The sequence below is a fragment of the Tenrec ecaudatus genome, chromosome X (genome assembly GCF_050624435.1).
Source record: "Tenrec ecaudatus isolate mTenEca1 chromosome X, mTenEca1.hap1, whole genome shotgun sequence".
NCBI classification, from domain to species: domain Eukaryota; kingdom Metazoa; phylum Chordata; class Mammalia; order Afrosoricida; family Tenrecidae; genus Tenrec; species Tenrec ecaudatus.
The window spans coordinates 127,899,326-127,916,221 of record NC_134548.1 but is presented as its reverse complement, the minus strand read 5'-3'; the positions used below and the strand labels follow the sequence as shown (position 1 = coordinate 127,916,221).

At 39.3% G+C, this 16,896-nt stretch overlaps 1 protein-coding gene across 2 annotated transcripts in view; it reads left to right on the top strand.

The window, feature by feature from the left end:
• DOCK11 (dedicator of cytokinesis 11) overlaps positions 1–16,896 on the top strand; it is a 232,006-nt gene that overhangs the window by 146,292 nt on the left and 68,818 nt on the right. The window contains exons 29-36 of one of the 2 annotated variants that reach the window (XM_075539219.1): positions 1,596–1,679; positions 2,680–2,791; positions 3,295–3,333; positions 4,978–5,156; positions 8,006–8,122; positions 9,067–9,142; positions 9,704–9,813; positions 10,686–10,797. In XM_075539219.1, the coding sequence (XP_075395334.1) occupies positions 1,596–1,679; positions 2,680–2,791; positions 3,295–3,333; positions 4,978–5,156; positions 8,006–8,122; positions 9,067–9,142; positions 9,704–9,813; positions 10,686–10,797 (829 nt within the window). The remainder of the gene's footprint in view (positions 1–1,595; positions 1,680–2,679; positions 2,792–3,294; positions 3,334–4,977; positions 5,157–8,005; positions 8,123–9,066; positions 9,143–9,703; positions 9,814–10,685; positions 10,798–16,896) is intronic. The other variant, XM_075539220.1, reaches the window with a different exon arrangement.

Below are 16,896 nucleotides of genomic sequence, written 5' to 3'. Positions count from 1 at the left end.
TATACGTGTGTGTGCATTCCTATTTTCCTATCGGTGTAACATCAATTCTAAGCTAGTGTAGAATAATGTCTTGAAAAGTACCTGGGGCCACACAATGTTTTTTTTTTTCATGTTGTTTTGAGGCTACTTATTCCAATTTTAAAAAATCATTTCATTAGGGGCTCATGAAACTATTACCCTGAGATCATCTTTAAGCCTTAACCAAGAATATCCACGGAAATCTCATGAACACTAAATGAGAGTGTAGCTTGACTAGTACAGAATGCCTGCCTTAAGCCTTGTGCTCTTTTAAAGAACTATCTCTATGGGTCCCCTTCAGCAGTTGGAAACCACTCTGGGGGAGAAAGATGAGGCTTCCCACTCGCAGAAAGCATTACCCTCTCAGAACCCCCCAGGGACAGTTCTCCCCTCTCCAACAGGATGGCTGAGTCACAGTCGATTCAATGGCAGTGAGTTTGGTGTGCTTTTTGGAATCTATTTGGGGTCGATCTAACAGCAGCAGCCCCACAGATTTGATAGGAAGCTTTAGGAGATGAAAGGTTATGCTATTGAGGAAGTACTTTATAAAGAAGGATGAGAATGGTTAGACCACTCGATGAATATAATTGAATTGCATGTGTATGTGTAGAAATTGTGGAATTCGCATATGTTCTGGTATGTGTGTATGTATATATACACACACACACTCTATTTTCAAAAACCATTTTATTGAGTGCTGTGTATATTTTCCACAATACCAAAAATGATTTAAATTTTTGAAAAAGACAGGATTCGTTGAAGTGATAGAATTGCTAGACCTTGCATGGGTAAATTCCCAGAAGTGGAAACACACAGGGCATCTTGAAAGGATAATACTTAGACGAGGTGCATAGGGTAAGTCAGTGGGAAAGGTAGTTTGTGGCAAAACTGTGAAGGCCCATGGATGCCAAGCAAAGGGCTTTGCTATTATATTTGAGGAAATAGGAAGCTGTTGAAAGCTTTGGGGCAGGAGAGTGATGTGCTGGGCAGGGTTTGGATACAGAGATTAATCTGGAAGCAGTTAGATAATGGAGAAACTAGTCTGGGAGTGAACTGCAGCTCTTCAATTGCAAGGTAATGAATGAGAACCTTGACTAGCAGAAAGCCGCCGGGCAAAGAGGAGCAACTTCTCAGAGTATAACAGATGCGAAGAGTTATTTAATAGGCTAAGGGTTTTACGAGGCACCATCAAGAAAATCCCCTTTCTGTGTGTATCATTTACATAGGAGAAACCCCCTTTCAATACCTAACAGACAGCACTTCTGCACTTTGGGCTTTGGGAGGTGACCTCGAGGAAAGAGGCTTTGTGGGAGCGAGTGTGTGTGCTCCCTAGCTTCTCTTGAAAATGATCCAGTTAAGTCCTAATTCCAACAATTAGTCCCTTGCCCTCCCTCCCTCCCTTCCTTCCTTCCTTCCTTCCTTCCTTCCTTGTCACCTCAAGCTCTGAGAGCTATTACGCTATTATCTATAAAATGGCAATGGTTATCCTTTTAGCCTGTAACAAATTATAAAAACTTGTACCTGCCAAATTTTCAGAATTATATAACTAACAGCTTATTTTTGTTTGATTTCTCTAGCGCTGTTTGACACTCATGAATAGGGGGTTTGTTTTCAATTTGATAAATGACTATATATCTGGATTCAGCCTCAAAGATCCTAAGGTGAGTTATAAGAACATTATTGACATGCTTTGAGGCCTGAGAAGGCATGGCCAAGAGTGGCATCTATTCTCCTCTGAAGGATTTGGAGTGGCTGATTTAATTAGATAATTTGAATCTAGCTTTCACCCTGGTGCCGTAGTGGGTTAGGAGTTGAGTTGCTGTCCACAAGGTCAGCAGTTTGAACCCATCAGTCACTCAGTAGGAAAAAGATGAGCTTTCTACTCCCATAAAGATTTAAAGCCTTAGAAAACCACAGCGAGCAGTTCTATTTTGTCCTATAGGGTTGCTATATGCTGGGTTCAACTCGAGAGCAGTGAGTTGTTATTTATTTATTTTATTGTTTTAGTGTCTCAAATGAGAGAATATTGCATAGTGAGTGTCCAAGGATTCAAAGTACATGTATGATCTTACTCATGGTTAAGGTTAATTACTTCAATAGAGTAAGGATGCCCAGGCAGTTCCATAAAGGACCAAAACATGAAGTAGCTGCTGTGCACGTTTACTAAGCTCTTTCCTCTGTGAGGGATCACACAGCAGACCCTCCTTCCATCAGGGGAAATACAAGCACATGTATTTCCTTAGGGAAGCTCACTGGCGACTCAAGGGGTTTAGGCCTTTTTATTAGGGGATGCTTCTTTAGGTATCCCTTACCCATCAAAAGTCCAGAGTTTTTCGGGTGGAAAGCAGATATTCCTCCACAATGTATTTTTTCTACAAATATGTCTAAGCAGGCTGGCCTAGAAAATCTACCAGATTACCTCAGGAATGTTCACAATTCTAATTTCTTACATGCCTTCTAGGAACCCATCTTGCAAGCAGGCCTTTTTAAAGATCGCATTCTCTGGCGTGTTACACTAACTCTGTGGCACAGACCCTATCCCCGGGTCTGCTCAGGATGCTAAAATACATCAGTTAGGAACAGTCAGCACTCTATGTCTGATTGTTAAAATACTCAAATGCTCGCTCCAGAGGCATTAATGCACAATTGCTTTCCATCTAGGTCCTGGCTGAACACAAGTTTGAATTCCTGCAAACCATTTGCAACCATGAACATTATATTCCTCTCAACTTGCCCATGGCATTTGCAAAACCCAAACTTCAGCGAGTTCAAGGTATGTACTGATAAATTCCATCAGTTGGGATTGTTGGATTGAGTCTTTCTTTGGTTTGTCTTTCTATTTTAGCTAGTGCTAGTGTAGAATATGATTTTCTAGTTTAAAGCTGTCATCTTGAAGGTAATCTCAAAACTGGTGTTATCTGCAGGACAGGTTCCTTTAATAGTGTTCTGCCTTATCGCCATAGTGGCCAGTGTAGCGTCCACAGCAAGCAAAAATCTGGCCTGTGATGTAGATTGCTTAAACACAGGTGGCAGGTACTAGTAAATTGCGCTGTTCATAGTGTTTGGAATCTAATATGAGACTAAGATTTAAAAAATGGGTTTTCTGCTGAAAGGAGCTAGAAAGGCACAGTAAAATTGTGATAGATGTGCATGAAATTTGTGAAATGCCTTCAGTGTTTATCACCATGCTGGTTGTATTGACTGTTTTGTTGTGTAGCCCTATTCTTATGTTACTATGTTTTTTATTTGTCCCTTTTCTTTTCATATATTAATTAGATTTTTTTTCATTTGCGGTGGACCGTTTGACTTCAGTAGGTAGGTTTAACTCGGTTCACTCTAGTGTGCTGTCTTTTGAAACAATTGATGAATGGCTGAGATGGATGGAGGGGGGGTGCTTGATTTTCACATCTACCTGTGCCCCCAAATGAGGCTTTAGTTCACCGTGCTCTGAGAAACGAAAAACTGAGGCACAAGGTATTGACTTACTTAGAAAAGAAACGAGTGGTGCTGACAGAATCAACGTGATGGGGGTGAGGGTATGGAGGTGGCTAAGAGAGTCTCTGCTCCCTAAGGGCCTTGTCATCTCTCCCAAGCTTGTTTCCCTTCTCTGGGACCTTGTGTGACGCCACAGTTTGAAGGTGTGGATGAAACCACTTGATTGGATTCACTCAAATCACTGAAATAAGCAAAAAAAAAACTGAAAAAAGGAAAGACAAAAGAATTCGCATTGATAAAATCTACCCAGATAAGGAAGGGCACCTGTGAGTCCTTACTTGTGCTTAGAATGTGATGGAGGCTCACAAAGAAGTCAACAAGTGGCCAGAAGAAAATCTCTTGCCTAGGTCTCTAGAGAAGTATTTCCTGAGGAGTGGAAACAACAGCCAGTGAAAATGGACGCAAGATGTCTAAAACCTCAGCCAACCCTCTTCAGCTACTCCTGCCTATTGGATGCTAAGTGGGTAGAGCCCACATACTTCCTCAATGTTTACTGACAGCGAAGAGGAAGTCAGGCATAAGAAAGATATAGGCAGATCACCAATCTCTAAGATTAACTCTGATTACTCAAGGCGCTTTCAGAAAGCTCATACGGGACACGTGGCATTTATGTGCTAAAGAGGCCAAAAAAGAAAAAGTCAATCCTTTTTCACTTTATGGCCTAACCCTATTAAATGATAGGATCGAGAAACTAACCATAGTAGAATTCTGTTCCGGGAATGACTCCACTTAACAGAGTCCCTTCTGCGTGTTAAATAGAAGGCAAGTCCCACGTAGGATAGTAGCAGCCGGGACGGAAAATGAAGGAAGAGAAGGAAAGCCATGGTTTGAAGGTGGCGATGTGATGAGCTCTGTGTGTTTGCATGGCGACGAAGTGGAAGGAGATGAGGCTGTGTTCTGACTGCTCTTATATCCCACGGATATACTCATCTCCAGGCCAATATATAACTGTTGTTAAAATGTCACTTGTAATGTTAAAATGACTCAGCGGTCTAGTTGCTCTTCCTTTCCCACTTAATAAGTGTAAACAGATGAGTAAATCAGTTTACACAATTACTGAAATTTGTACTTGAACTAAATCTCTTGGGATATAAAGGGATGTGTTAAGACATTGCCACATGTAGAATTTATTCATCCAAGGTTCGGTGTTAAGGTTTTTTAAGATTTTAAGAGTCTCTCGGGGCTATTTTTATTGATGGAAATTATCACTAAGGCGACCATCTAAACTCTAAAAGAAAATTAATAAATAAAAATAAACCTAGCTCTAAGAGTGTACTTATCTTGGAAAATTTGCATGCTCATTCCATATGATAATAAAAATTGTTCAGATGCATCCATCAGTTATGATTATAAGCTTTGCTAGCATGCTCATGTATTAACTAAAGAATGGCTAGAGCGTTGTAAAAGTTTTAAGTCACTCTGGAATATTCTTACAAATGGGCTTTCAATTTCCTTATACTGCAGATTCAAATCTTGAATACAGTTTATCGGATGAGTATTGCAAGCATCACTTCTTGGTTGGTCTGCTTCTGAGGGAAACTTCCATTGCCCTTCAAGACAATTATGAGATCAGATACACAGCTATCTCTGTCGTAAAGAACCTTTTGATAAAACACGCATTTGACACTAGGTATCAGCACAAGGTAAGGATGCCCATGCAATCCTTGGTATCATCTTAGGAAATTTCTACTAACATTTCTCCTTAAAGATGGTCTTTTTCATAAGGCATAAACAGTGTCACAAAACTTACTTTCCCTAATAAAATTTTTCGTAGTTACTCATCATTAGGTTTTAACTATTGCTCAGTTAACTGTTTAAGGAAGAAAACATTTATTTTTAATTTTAAAATCATATTTAAAAAACCAAACTCACTGCCACTGAGTCAGTTCTGATTCATATCGACCCTAAAGGGCAGAGTATTTTTAATCAACTGTAACAAGTTACAGAGGAGCAGCTGGTAGGTTCAAACTGCTGACCTTGCAGTTAGTAGCCCACTATCACACCAGGGCTCCTTTTAAAAGAACCGCAGGGGCTAATTGCATTGTTATAAATTGTGTGTGTGATAATGTAAGTCCTAGGACTCTAGCCGTGCATACTCTCTCAAATACATACCTGATTTTGGGTTGACTGAATATTACCTTAACAGAGGCATCCACTTAAACAGTCCCTGAGTACATATAATATAGTTGCTTATTGAGTGGTTAATAAGATATGTTAAGTCTTTTTACTGAAAAAAAAAAAGTTAATGCTGATGGTGATACCATCAGTAGCTGGGCTGTGGTTATAAACCTGATAGCAATTCTACATTGTCTCTGTGGGCAGGCCATTCTATTTGTTACACCTTTTACATACATGCAAATCCTATTGACATGAAGTTTTACAGGCTTGGGGGGGGAGAACGAGGTTTCAAATTAGGCCTTTAGAATAATTCCACGTGCTTACCTGGCATAAAATGAGTTGCTAAGCACAGGGTAGGCTGCTCCTTGAGAGAAAGACAAGGCTGTCTGTTCTTGGAAGTCCTGACAGTCTTGTAAACCCTAGAGAGTGATTAAGAGTCAGGATGAACTCAATGGCAGTGAATCAGGTCTTAAAATGAGGATATCCAGGTAACCTTTTTTGAGTCCAGTTTTAACCAAAACCTCCCACTACTGTCAAGTTTCTTGAGTGAATGCTGTTTTTTTTTTTCCGCTTCGTCCATTTATTCATTCATTCAAGCTAGGGTGTATTGGCCACATGCTGTGTGCCAGGCACTGGGGATGCAGCAGTGAACAGACTTGTTTCTGCTCTCCTGAAGCTTAACCCCCACTGGAACTAAAGAACAGGACTAATAGATCAGCTCCTGTGGGGGGAAACACCAAACGTTTTAATTCATGTAGTTACGCTTGAGGGATGTGATTTGACTCTGTATCATATATAAATACAAATACCAACAAAAACTCAAAACACCTAAACATACTGCCATCAAGTCAATGCCAACTCAGACCTGATAAGAGAGGGTAGAACTGTCCCTGTTTCTGAGACTGTTAACCCTTCATGGGAGTAGAAAGCCCCATCTTTCTCCCACTGGTGGTTCCCAACTGCTGACCTTGCCATTAGCAGACCAACTCATAACCCCTAAGGCACCAGCTCTGTAGTAATTCGTTTTGAGTGTGTAAGCAGAAATCAACTCATGTTTTACTCACTGGTTGTGGCTGTGAGCCAGCTCCTTTTAGTCTTGAAACTGGTATGTAGTGCCAAGTCCATATATTGTAATATATACGGAGTTTACACCTAGTACCTAACTTGCTTTGTTCTAAATTTTATTTTGCTGTTATTGAGAATCTACAAAGCACAACATACTGTACAGCAGTGGTTCTCAACCTTCCTAATGCCGTGACCCTTTAATACAGGTCCTCATGTTGTGGTGACCCCCCCCCCACCCATAAAATTCTTTTAGTTGCTACTTCATAACTAATTTTGCTACTGTTATGAATTATAATGTAAATATCTGATAATGCAGGATGTATTTTCATTGTTACAAATTGAACATAAAGTGCAGTGATTAATCCTAAAGCAATATACAATTATATATTGTGAAATATTTATTTCTAATTACAAATAAATGAAATTTTCTCTTGAAGCATGATGTAGCATGGGTAATAGTGTTAATATAAAAACAGTAAACCACATTGCTACATTTTTGCGACAGTATGCATAAAAAGCCAATGTCAGTGGGAAGGATGAGATCGCATCTTTCTCGCCAGATCAGCATATCTGCATGTGGGCGGACCCGCCTGAAGACGGAGTCTCAGTTCCCAAGACCATCCGAAATATGTGTTTTCCGATGGTCTTAGGCAACCTGTGTGAAAGGGTCATTCGACCCCCATAGGGGTCCTGACCCACAGGTTGAGAATTGCTGCTAGCAAGAGAAGCCCTGTTGGCAAAATTTTTCTCAGTTGTTCCCTCCCCCATAAACAGAAAGCCACTGCCCCTCAGAAAGTTTCTATCTCATTTTCCCCATTGCTGTTGTCACTTCAATCCCATATAGACAATTCCTACCAGAACATAATGCTTAAGGCAGACCTTTTTACTAGTTCTGTAGACATCAACAAAACTTTTAGATGGGAGAGCTGATCCTGTCTCTCACAATTTAAAAATCATTGGAGAGCCATAAATGTACTTGTACAAACAAATGAAATCACCATTATCTGAAGAAAATCCTTTTTTAAAATTTCAATTTTACTTCAGAGCTATATGTACTCGTGTAGAAGCCGACCGGAATATCAGTGAGGCACCAGATTTTACCACAAAACTGCATTAAAAGTAGGCTGAAAAACTAGGCTTATACACTAGTCTAGAGAGCCTCAATTTGCCGACTCCTGGCCTTTGCAGATGACTTCAGGGGAAAAATTTTTGGTTTCAGGTGGAGAGATTACTTCAGGGCAGTAATTTCGGGGGTGGGGTTACCCACCTTCCCTGCCTGTTCTAACTTTTGGTGTTTGATTTTTTTCAGAACCAGCAAGCTAAAATAGCACAATTGTACCTCCCATTTGTTGGACTGCTTTTGGAAAATATACAGCGATTAGCGGGTCGAGACACTTTGTACTCGTGTGCAGCTATGCCTAGTTCTGTGAGTAGTGATGCATATCTGTTGGAATATTGCTTTTGTTGGATTGAGTAGAGTTGGTAATCATGCTATCTGGTCCCAACCCTAATAGTTTATCATTTGACTTCATTTCAGATATACCCTGATTTCCCTAGAGCAGTACCTCTCAGATGACAGTGTGCATTATGAATCATCCGAGGAATTTGTTCAAATGAAGTTTCTAATTCAGTCGCTTGAGTGTAGGGCTTAAGTGTCTGTGATTCTAAACTTTTGGTTGCTTCTGGTCCTAGGACCACGCTTTTGAGTAGCAAGGTTTTAGAGAACATCAAGAATCCCTGGTATCCAATGTTTTTGGTAAGGTTGACTTTTGCCTTATGACTTCATATATTTATCCAATTTGGAAACCAAACAAAAATATCTTTACATTCAGATGTTAGACACCAGGCTAGTACCTATTAGCTTACCACAATGGATCTGTGCCCTTTTTCAACCCTTAGAAGCTTAGACTTGCAAGGAACTTTGCAGATGCTCAGTCCCCTAATTTGACAAAGCAACCTTTTGCCATCATAATGTTGAAAACATTCTTTCTCATGTTAGATTTAACAGGCCAGTGATTTCTTTCCACTGATTTTACTTTTGCCCTCAAGAAGTATGTACTTAGAACAGGTATATCCTCACCTCTGCAGAGGACATCATGAGTCTTCTGGATTTTTCTTCTGGCCACGCATCGTCACTTCATCACGGGTCACTGCAGATCCTTTCCTGTTTTGGTTGCTCACCTCGAGACATGGTCCAGTTAAAATGGGGTCCTTAGAATTGTTCCCTGTATGCATAGCTTGCCCACAAGGCAACTGTTAATGCCTGCAGTGAGCTATATTGACAACCGGGGTGCTGCCTTATTCTGTTCATGCAGATTTCCACTCTTAATATACAATTTTATTTAAATAACATATCACATTGTGTTACAGGCATCCAGGGATGAGTTTGCATGTGGTTTTACTTCACCTACAAGTAGAGGAAGTCTAAGCAGTGACAAGGACACTGGTAATTAAGCCCACATTCAAGGTTGTCCACCACATGGGTGTTTTGAAATGTACACTGGACTAGTCTATATATTTGAAAGTACTTCATATTAAAGACTAAAGAGTTAGGATGAGCTCGGCTAAAGTTAATAAAACTCCGGCTAACACCTGGTACCACAATTTTTTTTAACTGAGCTTGTTATAAAGTGTAGCTTGGTATATAGTAATTATAGAAAACTATGTGAAAAAACCCTGGTGTCAAATCCTTGTTTCTGTTGCCATTCTTGGGCAAGACACTTCTCTATCTTGGGCCCATATTTCCTTGCCTGTAAAATAATCTCTTGAATTATGTGGCTATCTTTATAACTTCTGGGGAATTTCAAATAGAGCCAAGTGTGTTTAGATGTTACTGAGCTTTAGATGGCATTTTGATAATCTTCACATTTTTAATGGCCAAAATTGAATCCCTTAGGTACCTCTTAAAATTAAGTTCATCCTCATTTAATTCGTGCAGGTTTCTATGTCTTTTTGTAAAAAGTAATTTTGCCTCCTGTTGTTAACAAGGGCTTGGCTATTTTTCTAGTTTATGGATCATTTCACAATGGACATGGAATTAAGAGGGAAGATTCAAGAGGTTCCCTCATTGCAGAAGGAGCAACAGGATTTCCTGATCTGGGCAACACTGGTGAAAATGTAAGAAATGGAATATATAGGATACTTGTAGTTATGTGTCAGGCTATAAACATCTTTCTTTTTATATAAATATGTCTCTCTGTTCCCTGGCAATCAGGCCTAGATGTGTAAAATGCATCCTGTAATTCATGAATATATTAGCATTTCCTTTTTATCTTGGCAGGAGCCCAGTTGGCACGCTTGGTTAAGTGTTAGACTGCTAAATTAAGGTTCATAGTTCAAAGCTACCAGCCTCTCTACAAGAGAAGGATGAGGCTGTCTGCTCCTGTAAAGATCCCAAGCCTTGGAAATGCTGTACTGTGTTACTATGAGTTGGAATGGATTCAGTGGTAGTGGGTTTTATTATTTTTAACTGTTTCTTCACTACTGTTATTAGCTTATTATTCTATTAAGTCCATTTTTAGATCCATTTTTGACCTATGATTTGGAAATTAAAATTTGAAAAATTCTAAGGAATTAAACTCTTTAGAAAGGTTTTTTATGCTTCCATGTGGCTTATGTTTTTGCTCCATATAAAGGCTATTTTTCCTAGCCAGCGTGATTACTTAAAGTTCTTAATACTTTAACACAGGGCATACTGGAATGAAACAGAGTAATGCTGTGTTAAAGGTCCCCAAGGTAATTCTCAGTGATATGATGTAGTAACAACAAAGATTCAGCCCATTTCCTTCTAAGGATAACATAAAACTTGTATTTAATCTTACAATATTCCCCAGAAAGACTAATTATAAATTTAGTAGTCAACTGAGTTAAGGTTATAGAAAATTGAAGAGCTTATAGTGTTGTTGTCAATCAGAATCGACTCCACAACATGTTTGGTTTGGGTTTAATTTTGTATTATGTCATAAAAGTACCCTGCTTTTATATTACAGACCCGACAGAGTTCTACAAGGAATAGTGTATCCCAGTATAACAGACTGGATCAGTATGAAATCAGAAGCCTCCTCATGTGCTACCTGTATATTATAAAAATGATTTCTGAAGGTTGGTTCCCAAACATATTAAACATAGACTCTGTTAGTTATTTAGCTTCTAGATCCTCAGGTTCATGAAGTGACTACTGGACCCTGATTATATAGAGAATTAGGTGCTCTGGTGGCACAGTATTTCTTTATTAATCATTTTATAGGGAGCTCTGGTGATGTGACTATTCACAATTGAATTAGATCAAGAATAATTTTGTCATCACTGCCGCCATCAGTTTCAAAACTTTTCTTGATATCAACTTCCCTTCGTCCCATCCCTTCCTCGCCCAATCCACGCCACCATGAACCCTTGTTATATTAGTTTTCCATGTTCACCTACAATTCTATTCATTCCCCTTGTGGCATTATACAGTCCTCATTACTATCAGCTCCCTCCTCACCCTTTTCCTATACCCTCAAGGAATCATTACTCCCTTTCCTGTTTGTGAAGGGTAATTTATCTTGGCTTCAGGTGCCAAACCATTTTAATTGTACCAATGAACGTACTCATGTCTAACAAGAGGAATGAGGTAGAACAAAAACCCTATTGAGGGGAGGAGATATTAAAGAACTAGAGGATAAGTTATATTCCATCAGTGCTATACAGCACTTTGGGCTTAACATCCTTTCAGCACTGTACTGCTTGGCTGTTGATGAATAGGTGAGCGATTAGAACCCACCAGCTGCCCTGTGGGACAAAGATTAGTCAGTCTACTTTTGTAAAAATACAGCCTTGGAAATCCTGTGGGGCAATTCTAATCTGCCCTGTAGGGGGCACTATGAATTTGGGGCTTTAGTCTGTAGAAAAATATGCATCAAAAACATATCTTGGACTCTGATTTAAACTAGCCCTGTATTGTAACTTAGGTTTGATTCCGTCTAAATTGGGTTCATTCTCTGAATTCATTTTTTAAATTAATTTTACAAATTCATTTTAAAGCGAGGCAGTAGCTTAGAAAATGCGAAACACTTTTCCATTACAGAATCTGTTGTGCGTTCAATGAATAAAAATGTAAAGAAACCAGACACAGAATTAATATTTTTACCTTTTATTGGACCCAGGATTTTGAAAAGCAGAAACAAAAAAAAAAATCAGGAAGGTTCCTCTAAGGGTAGTTAACCAGTAGTTGGTGGTATTGGGCGATCAAGCTTCTTCTCAGTGTATTCTATGAAGACTATGTCATTTAATGGTGTTACCAGGTCCTTTACATTATGGTGGAATATATTTTCTTATTCCCAAAGACCACATTTAGTTAAACAAATCCTTCTATGTCCTTCCTTTTCTTTATAATTTGCTCAAAAATATGTGTAAAAATAGGGGGAAAAAAAACACCTGGGTTCTTCAAACATCAAAGCATTTTTTGGCATTTTGTGGTTTTTTTCTAGTTAAACAAATATTCTATATATGACAAAAATTAAACCAGATTAAAAAATAAAACAGTAAAATAATTTTTTCAGAAAATGTTTAATTTCTATTTTTAGTAAACATCGTCTACTTTAAATCTTATTAGTAAAAATAGAAAAAATTAAGTTAGTTATTTAGCTATATAAAATTTAAAATAAAATTTTAGCCAGCTAGGCCATGCATTCTAAAATACATAAATGTAATAAAACAAATAAATAGAATCTCTAGATTCTAAGAAAGTGCAATTTTGAGTAAAATCAAACATTATACTGCAGTTTCGGTGAGAGGCCTCCATGTTTTGAGAAAGTACTAAGTAAACGGAGATAATTTTCAGCCCTGGTGATGTTCATTCGAGCAGAACAAATAGCAGCTACAGGCACAATTCAGTTTTTTTCATTCCATAAAACTAAAAATGGGGAATATGGAGAGAAGCTGCTAATGTGTACCAAGGTTTCTTTATAAGTTGATGAAAATATTCTAAAATTAGACTTGTGTAATGGTTTCACAAATTGTAAACATACTAATAGGTTATTGGATTATATACCAGTTAAAATAAATTGCATTTAGGTATATGAATTCCATCAATAAATTTGTTTGAAAAAGAAAAAGACCCAAGAGACACATTTAATAAAATAAATGGGTGATTCAATCCTGGGTATGCATAAAAGAAAAATTTAAATGTTCAAAGAAAGGATAAATTTGTTTTTAAAAAGAAAAAGTCCCAAGAGACATATAAAAAAATCAACTGTCGGTTCAATTCTGGATTTCGGCAAACAAAAATAATAATAAAATTAATAGAAATATTCAGAGAAATGATAAATTTGTTTTAAAAAAAAAACCCAAGAGACACATCTGGAAAAATAAATAGGTGATTAAATCCTGGGTTTCGGCACCCCCAAAATTAAAATAATAAAATAAACAAATACATACATAGAAATGTTCAGAGAAAGGATAAATTTGTTTTAAGAAAAAGACCCTTGTGATAAGAGCTGTAAAGAGCCCCCAATAAAAATGATACATTTTTTAAAAGAACAGAAAGAGACAGACCCAAAAGACACATCTTAAAAAAAAAAATAGGTAGCTCAATCCTGGGTTTTTGTAACACCCTCCCCCCCCAAATAAAAAATGAAATGTTCAGAGATAGATGGACGGGGGGAGGGAGAGAAGAAATGTTCCGAGACAGAAGGATGAAGGGGAGAGAAGAATGTAGGAAGGATGGAGAATCATTGCTCACTAGCTTGCCTCTCCTCTACTCCTTCATGCACGTGCACACACGCGATGCAGCATACAATAGGCAAGTCATTGGGTGTTTGTTTGTTTTAATCTATGAAACTCTAAGTTTCTTGAGAACTTGATAGTCCCTTCTCCACTTCTAAAGGTTGACTTTGTTTCCTCAATGGTAGCACTGCCAAATATGTGGTTTGTTAAATTAGGTTTTTCTTCCTTGTGCTTTTTTTTCATGCACATTTTCAACAACATGTATACAATCTCTCCAAACTCTTTATCCTTTGTATAAAGTTATATACTCTATGATATCTGTATACAGTCCTCTTTTTGGTAACTATAGTAATTTACTTTCAGAGCAACGTAAGTTTCTGGATCTTTATTCAATAGATGCCTTCTTGGGTGGTTTTTTGCTCAGTAAATCTGCTGAAATTGGCCTATATTGGTTCGGACGTTGAGTTTATTTAAGTCCACATCCTGTAGATCCTCCTCAGCCTTTTTATTGGCTCATAAACAGTAGCAACATGGATATCAGCAAAAAGGAGTCATTTGCCTCACTTTTAAAGTTTTTTTTTTAAACGTTGTCAAGAAAATCAGAGTCCAGGGTTCTTTGTCTGCATATACAGGAAAGTTGTCCTTTTGAAAAAGAACCCCATTTTCCCCTCCACCAGCAACGATGAGGGAAAGTTACTTTCGGGTTTTGCCTTTTCTTTTCAGCGAGGTTCCCACAGAAGAGCTGCCAGTATCAACAGCCTTAGGTTCAGTATCTTGATTCAAAGCAGGTGGCTCATTGTTATCTTTCTGGGTACTGGCATCTTTCGTTGTCAAGCTAGTGACATTCTGAGCAGTTCTGGCAACTTTCGCTCCAATGGTAGTGTCGTTCTGAGCAGGCCCAGGCAGTGATCTTTTCCTACTAGCCTTTAACGTACAGTCCAAAGGGAACTTTTCCTTAGTCATTGAAGGGCTTTCTCCGGGTCCTATATAATCAGGCATCCTTTCCTCTGAAGTTTCAGATAATAAATAAGATTTCTCGCTTTCTTCTGAAGAACTTGCAGAAAAGCTACAAGTAAAGCGGAACTCATGGTCATGTGTCTGTGGCTCCATCTGTACAGAAGTTGTATCACAATTCGTTACTGGGAGGTCAGTCTTGTCTTCAGGAAGGCTTGAGTAAGCAAGTGGAACTTGAAACAAGTTTTTCCTGGGAAGTGGCCCTTTTAAAGAAATAACTGACGACATTCCAGAGCCACTTGAGATTTTCTCAAAGGAAGTCTCTGGCACCACAGAGATATCCTGACTCAAGGGAGTTGACAACTCTGAGCCGGGCTGCTGTCCCGGGGAGACTGGCGATTTAGACAAGTCATTCTGTGCTGGTGCCTGCGGTTCGGCAGGTGTCTGGGCAGGCAGTTCAGCTAGAGGATTCTGTAGCAGATTAATTTGCAGTTGTGATGGCGGGTCTCTGACCCTATAAACCATGCGAGGCTTTCGAGCAGCAAAAATGAAGTCGTCGTCACTGTCACTTTCAGAAAAGTGACACCAATTGGAATTTGCATTCAGCTTTGCAGAGAGTCGTTTATTTTCCTCTCTTAATTTATTCCTTTCCTTGGTGAGATCGGCAATAATCGTAAGATTCTGTTGTTGGATGGCATAAAGTTTTTGCTGCAGGCTCCGCTTGCTCTCCTCGTTATTGGAACAGCGATCGCAAGTTCTGGTGCTTAACTGCATGCGCAAGGTGTCAATCGTGTCGTTGAGGACCTGCTGCTGCCGGGTCAACTCCTGCACTCTGGCATGGGTGTCAGCGCGCCTTCTATCTGCCACCTGCTGTCTCCTCAGAGTGCGCAACTGTCCCTGCAAAGTGCTCAGCTCCTTGTCATGGGCCTCTTTGAGCGTTATCCAAGCCTTATTAAACTCCTCAGACGATAAACCAGACAGAGTCGACCTCCAAACGTCTTTTACTGGCGATTTCTTACTCCCCCCTCTGTCTCCCCCACCCATTCTGCCCACCGGCAACATGTCTCCCTCCCTGAGGTAGAGACCGGCCCCTGGCGCAAAGCCGCCAACAAAATGGCTGCGCGAAGGCGGAGCAAGAGTCAAGACCGCGGCCTGGAGGGGCTTTGGCACGCGTTTTACAGACCTTTGACGGAGCTGTCCCGCAGGGGGCGGCTGGTGGGGGAGTGCGGCGATAGAAGGAGCCTCCTAGCTCTTTGGTTGCAAGGAGATGCTGGCTTTTTGGTGGAAAAGGCCGCCGACCTGAGGAGACCTCGAGAATCCCGCCTTTCGGCCACAGCAAGCGGTTGAGGAGAGACCGGAAACGCAGTGCCTTCTGGGAGAACATCCTGGTCTTTTCTAAGGATGAAGTCACTCGAAACTGCGGGGGGCGGGGGGGGAAGAGAAGGGGGTGTGAAAGTTACCGCTAGCTTAGTTCAAAGGAAAACAGCTATCTGACTTTTGTTTTCACAAGTTTGTTCTGCACAATGAATATTTTATCCTCAAACCCTGTCAATATTCAGTACCTTTGAAAACAATTTGAGCGAAATAAAAGTTCGCCCCCCCCCCCGTACTTCTGCCACATGGTCTACTCCTCCAGAGCCTTGAGAGGTTGGTTCTAGCTCACTTGGATGACCAAATCGTTGGTTTACTTTATGATGGCTACAAGTAACTCTTAGAAAAGGGTTTACTGGGGTCAGGAGCGCTGCCAGAGTAGAGGGTTTGTTTATTTGTTTTGTTTTATTTTAATGAATGGAAATTAAGCGGCAGTCATTTTTCTCATAATCTCAAATAGATGTGTTAAAAAATATACACAATACAATTAAAAAGAGATTTTCTACCAGACGTAGTTTCTATTGACTTATAACTTGTTTTACTGAGTGTTTTTTTTTTTTTGCCATCTCATATTCTCTGAAGCTGAAGCCCCCAGATTATTTTAACACTTCCAATAGCAATGGATTGTCTGTTTTATCTCGGGCTCAAATGGAAGCAAGCAAGCATATCACATGTTTTCAACGGATTTTTTAATGTCTGTTCTGATTTATTAAATGCAGTCGTAAAACTGGGCTTTGCCAACAATGTTGTGGACATTAGGAAAATATGAATAGGAAAATTTAAACTGCATTAACCTTTAGAAGCTATAATATTGATCGTGTGATTAATTTTTTAATCATTTTATTGGGGCTCTTACATATCTAATAAGAATCCATAAACCCATTGTGTCAAGCACGTTTGTACATATGTTGCCATCATCCTTTTCAAAATAATTTTTAAAATCTTTATATATCAGATTATCCGGTCTAAGATTTTTGGGTTTTCTGTCCTGCCTCCTTCCACTTACAGGGGTCATTAGAGTAAGAGGATGGTTCCATTTTTAATACACCATTCAGCCACAAGTTCAGCTTTGTTACACCGCAACTGAGTACCTACAACATCTCAATTATAGGGACATTCATTGTGCTGCGCCTTCATAATTTATAATAAGAGGCAAAAGCAGTGGGGCTG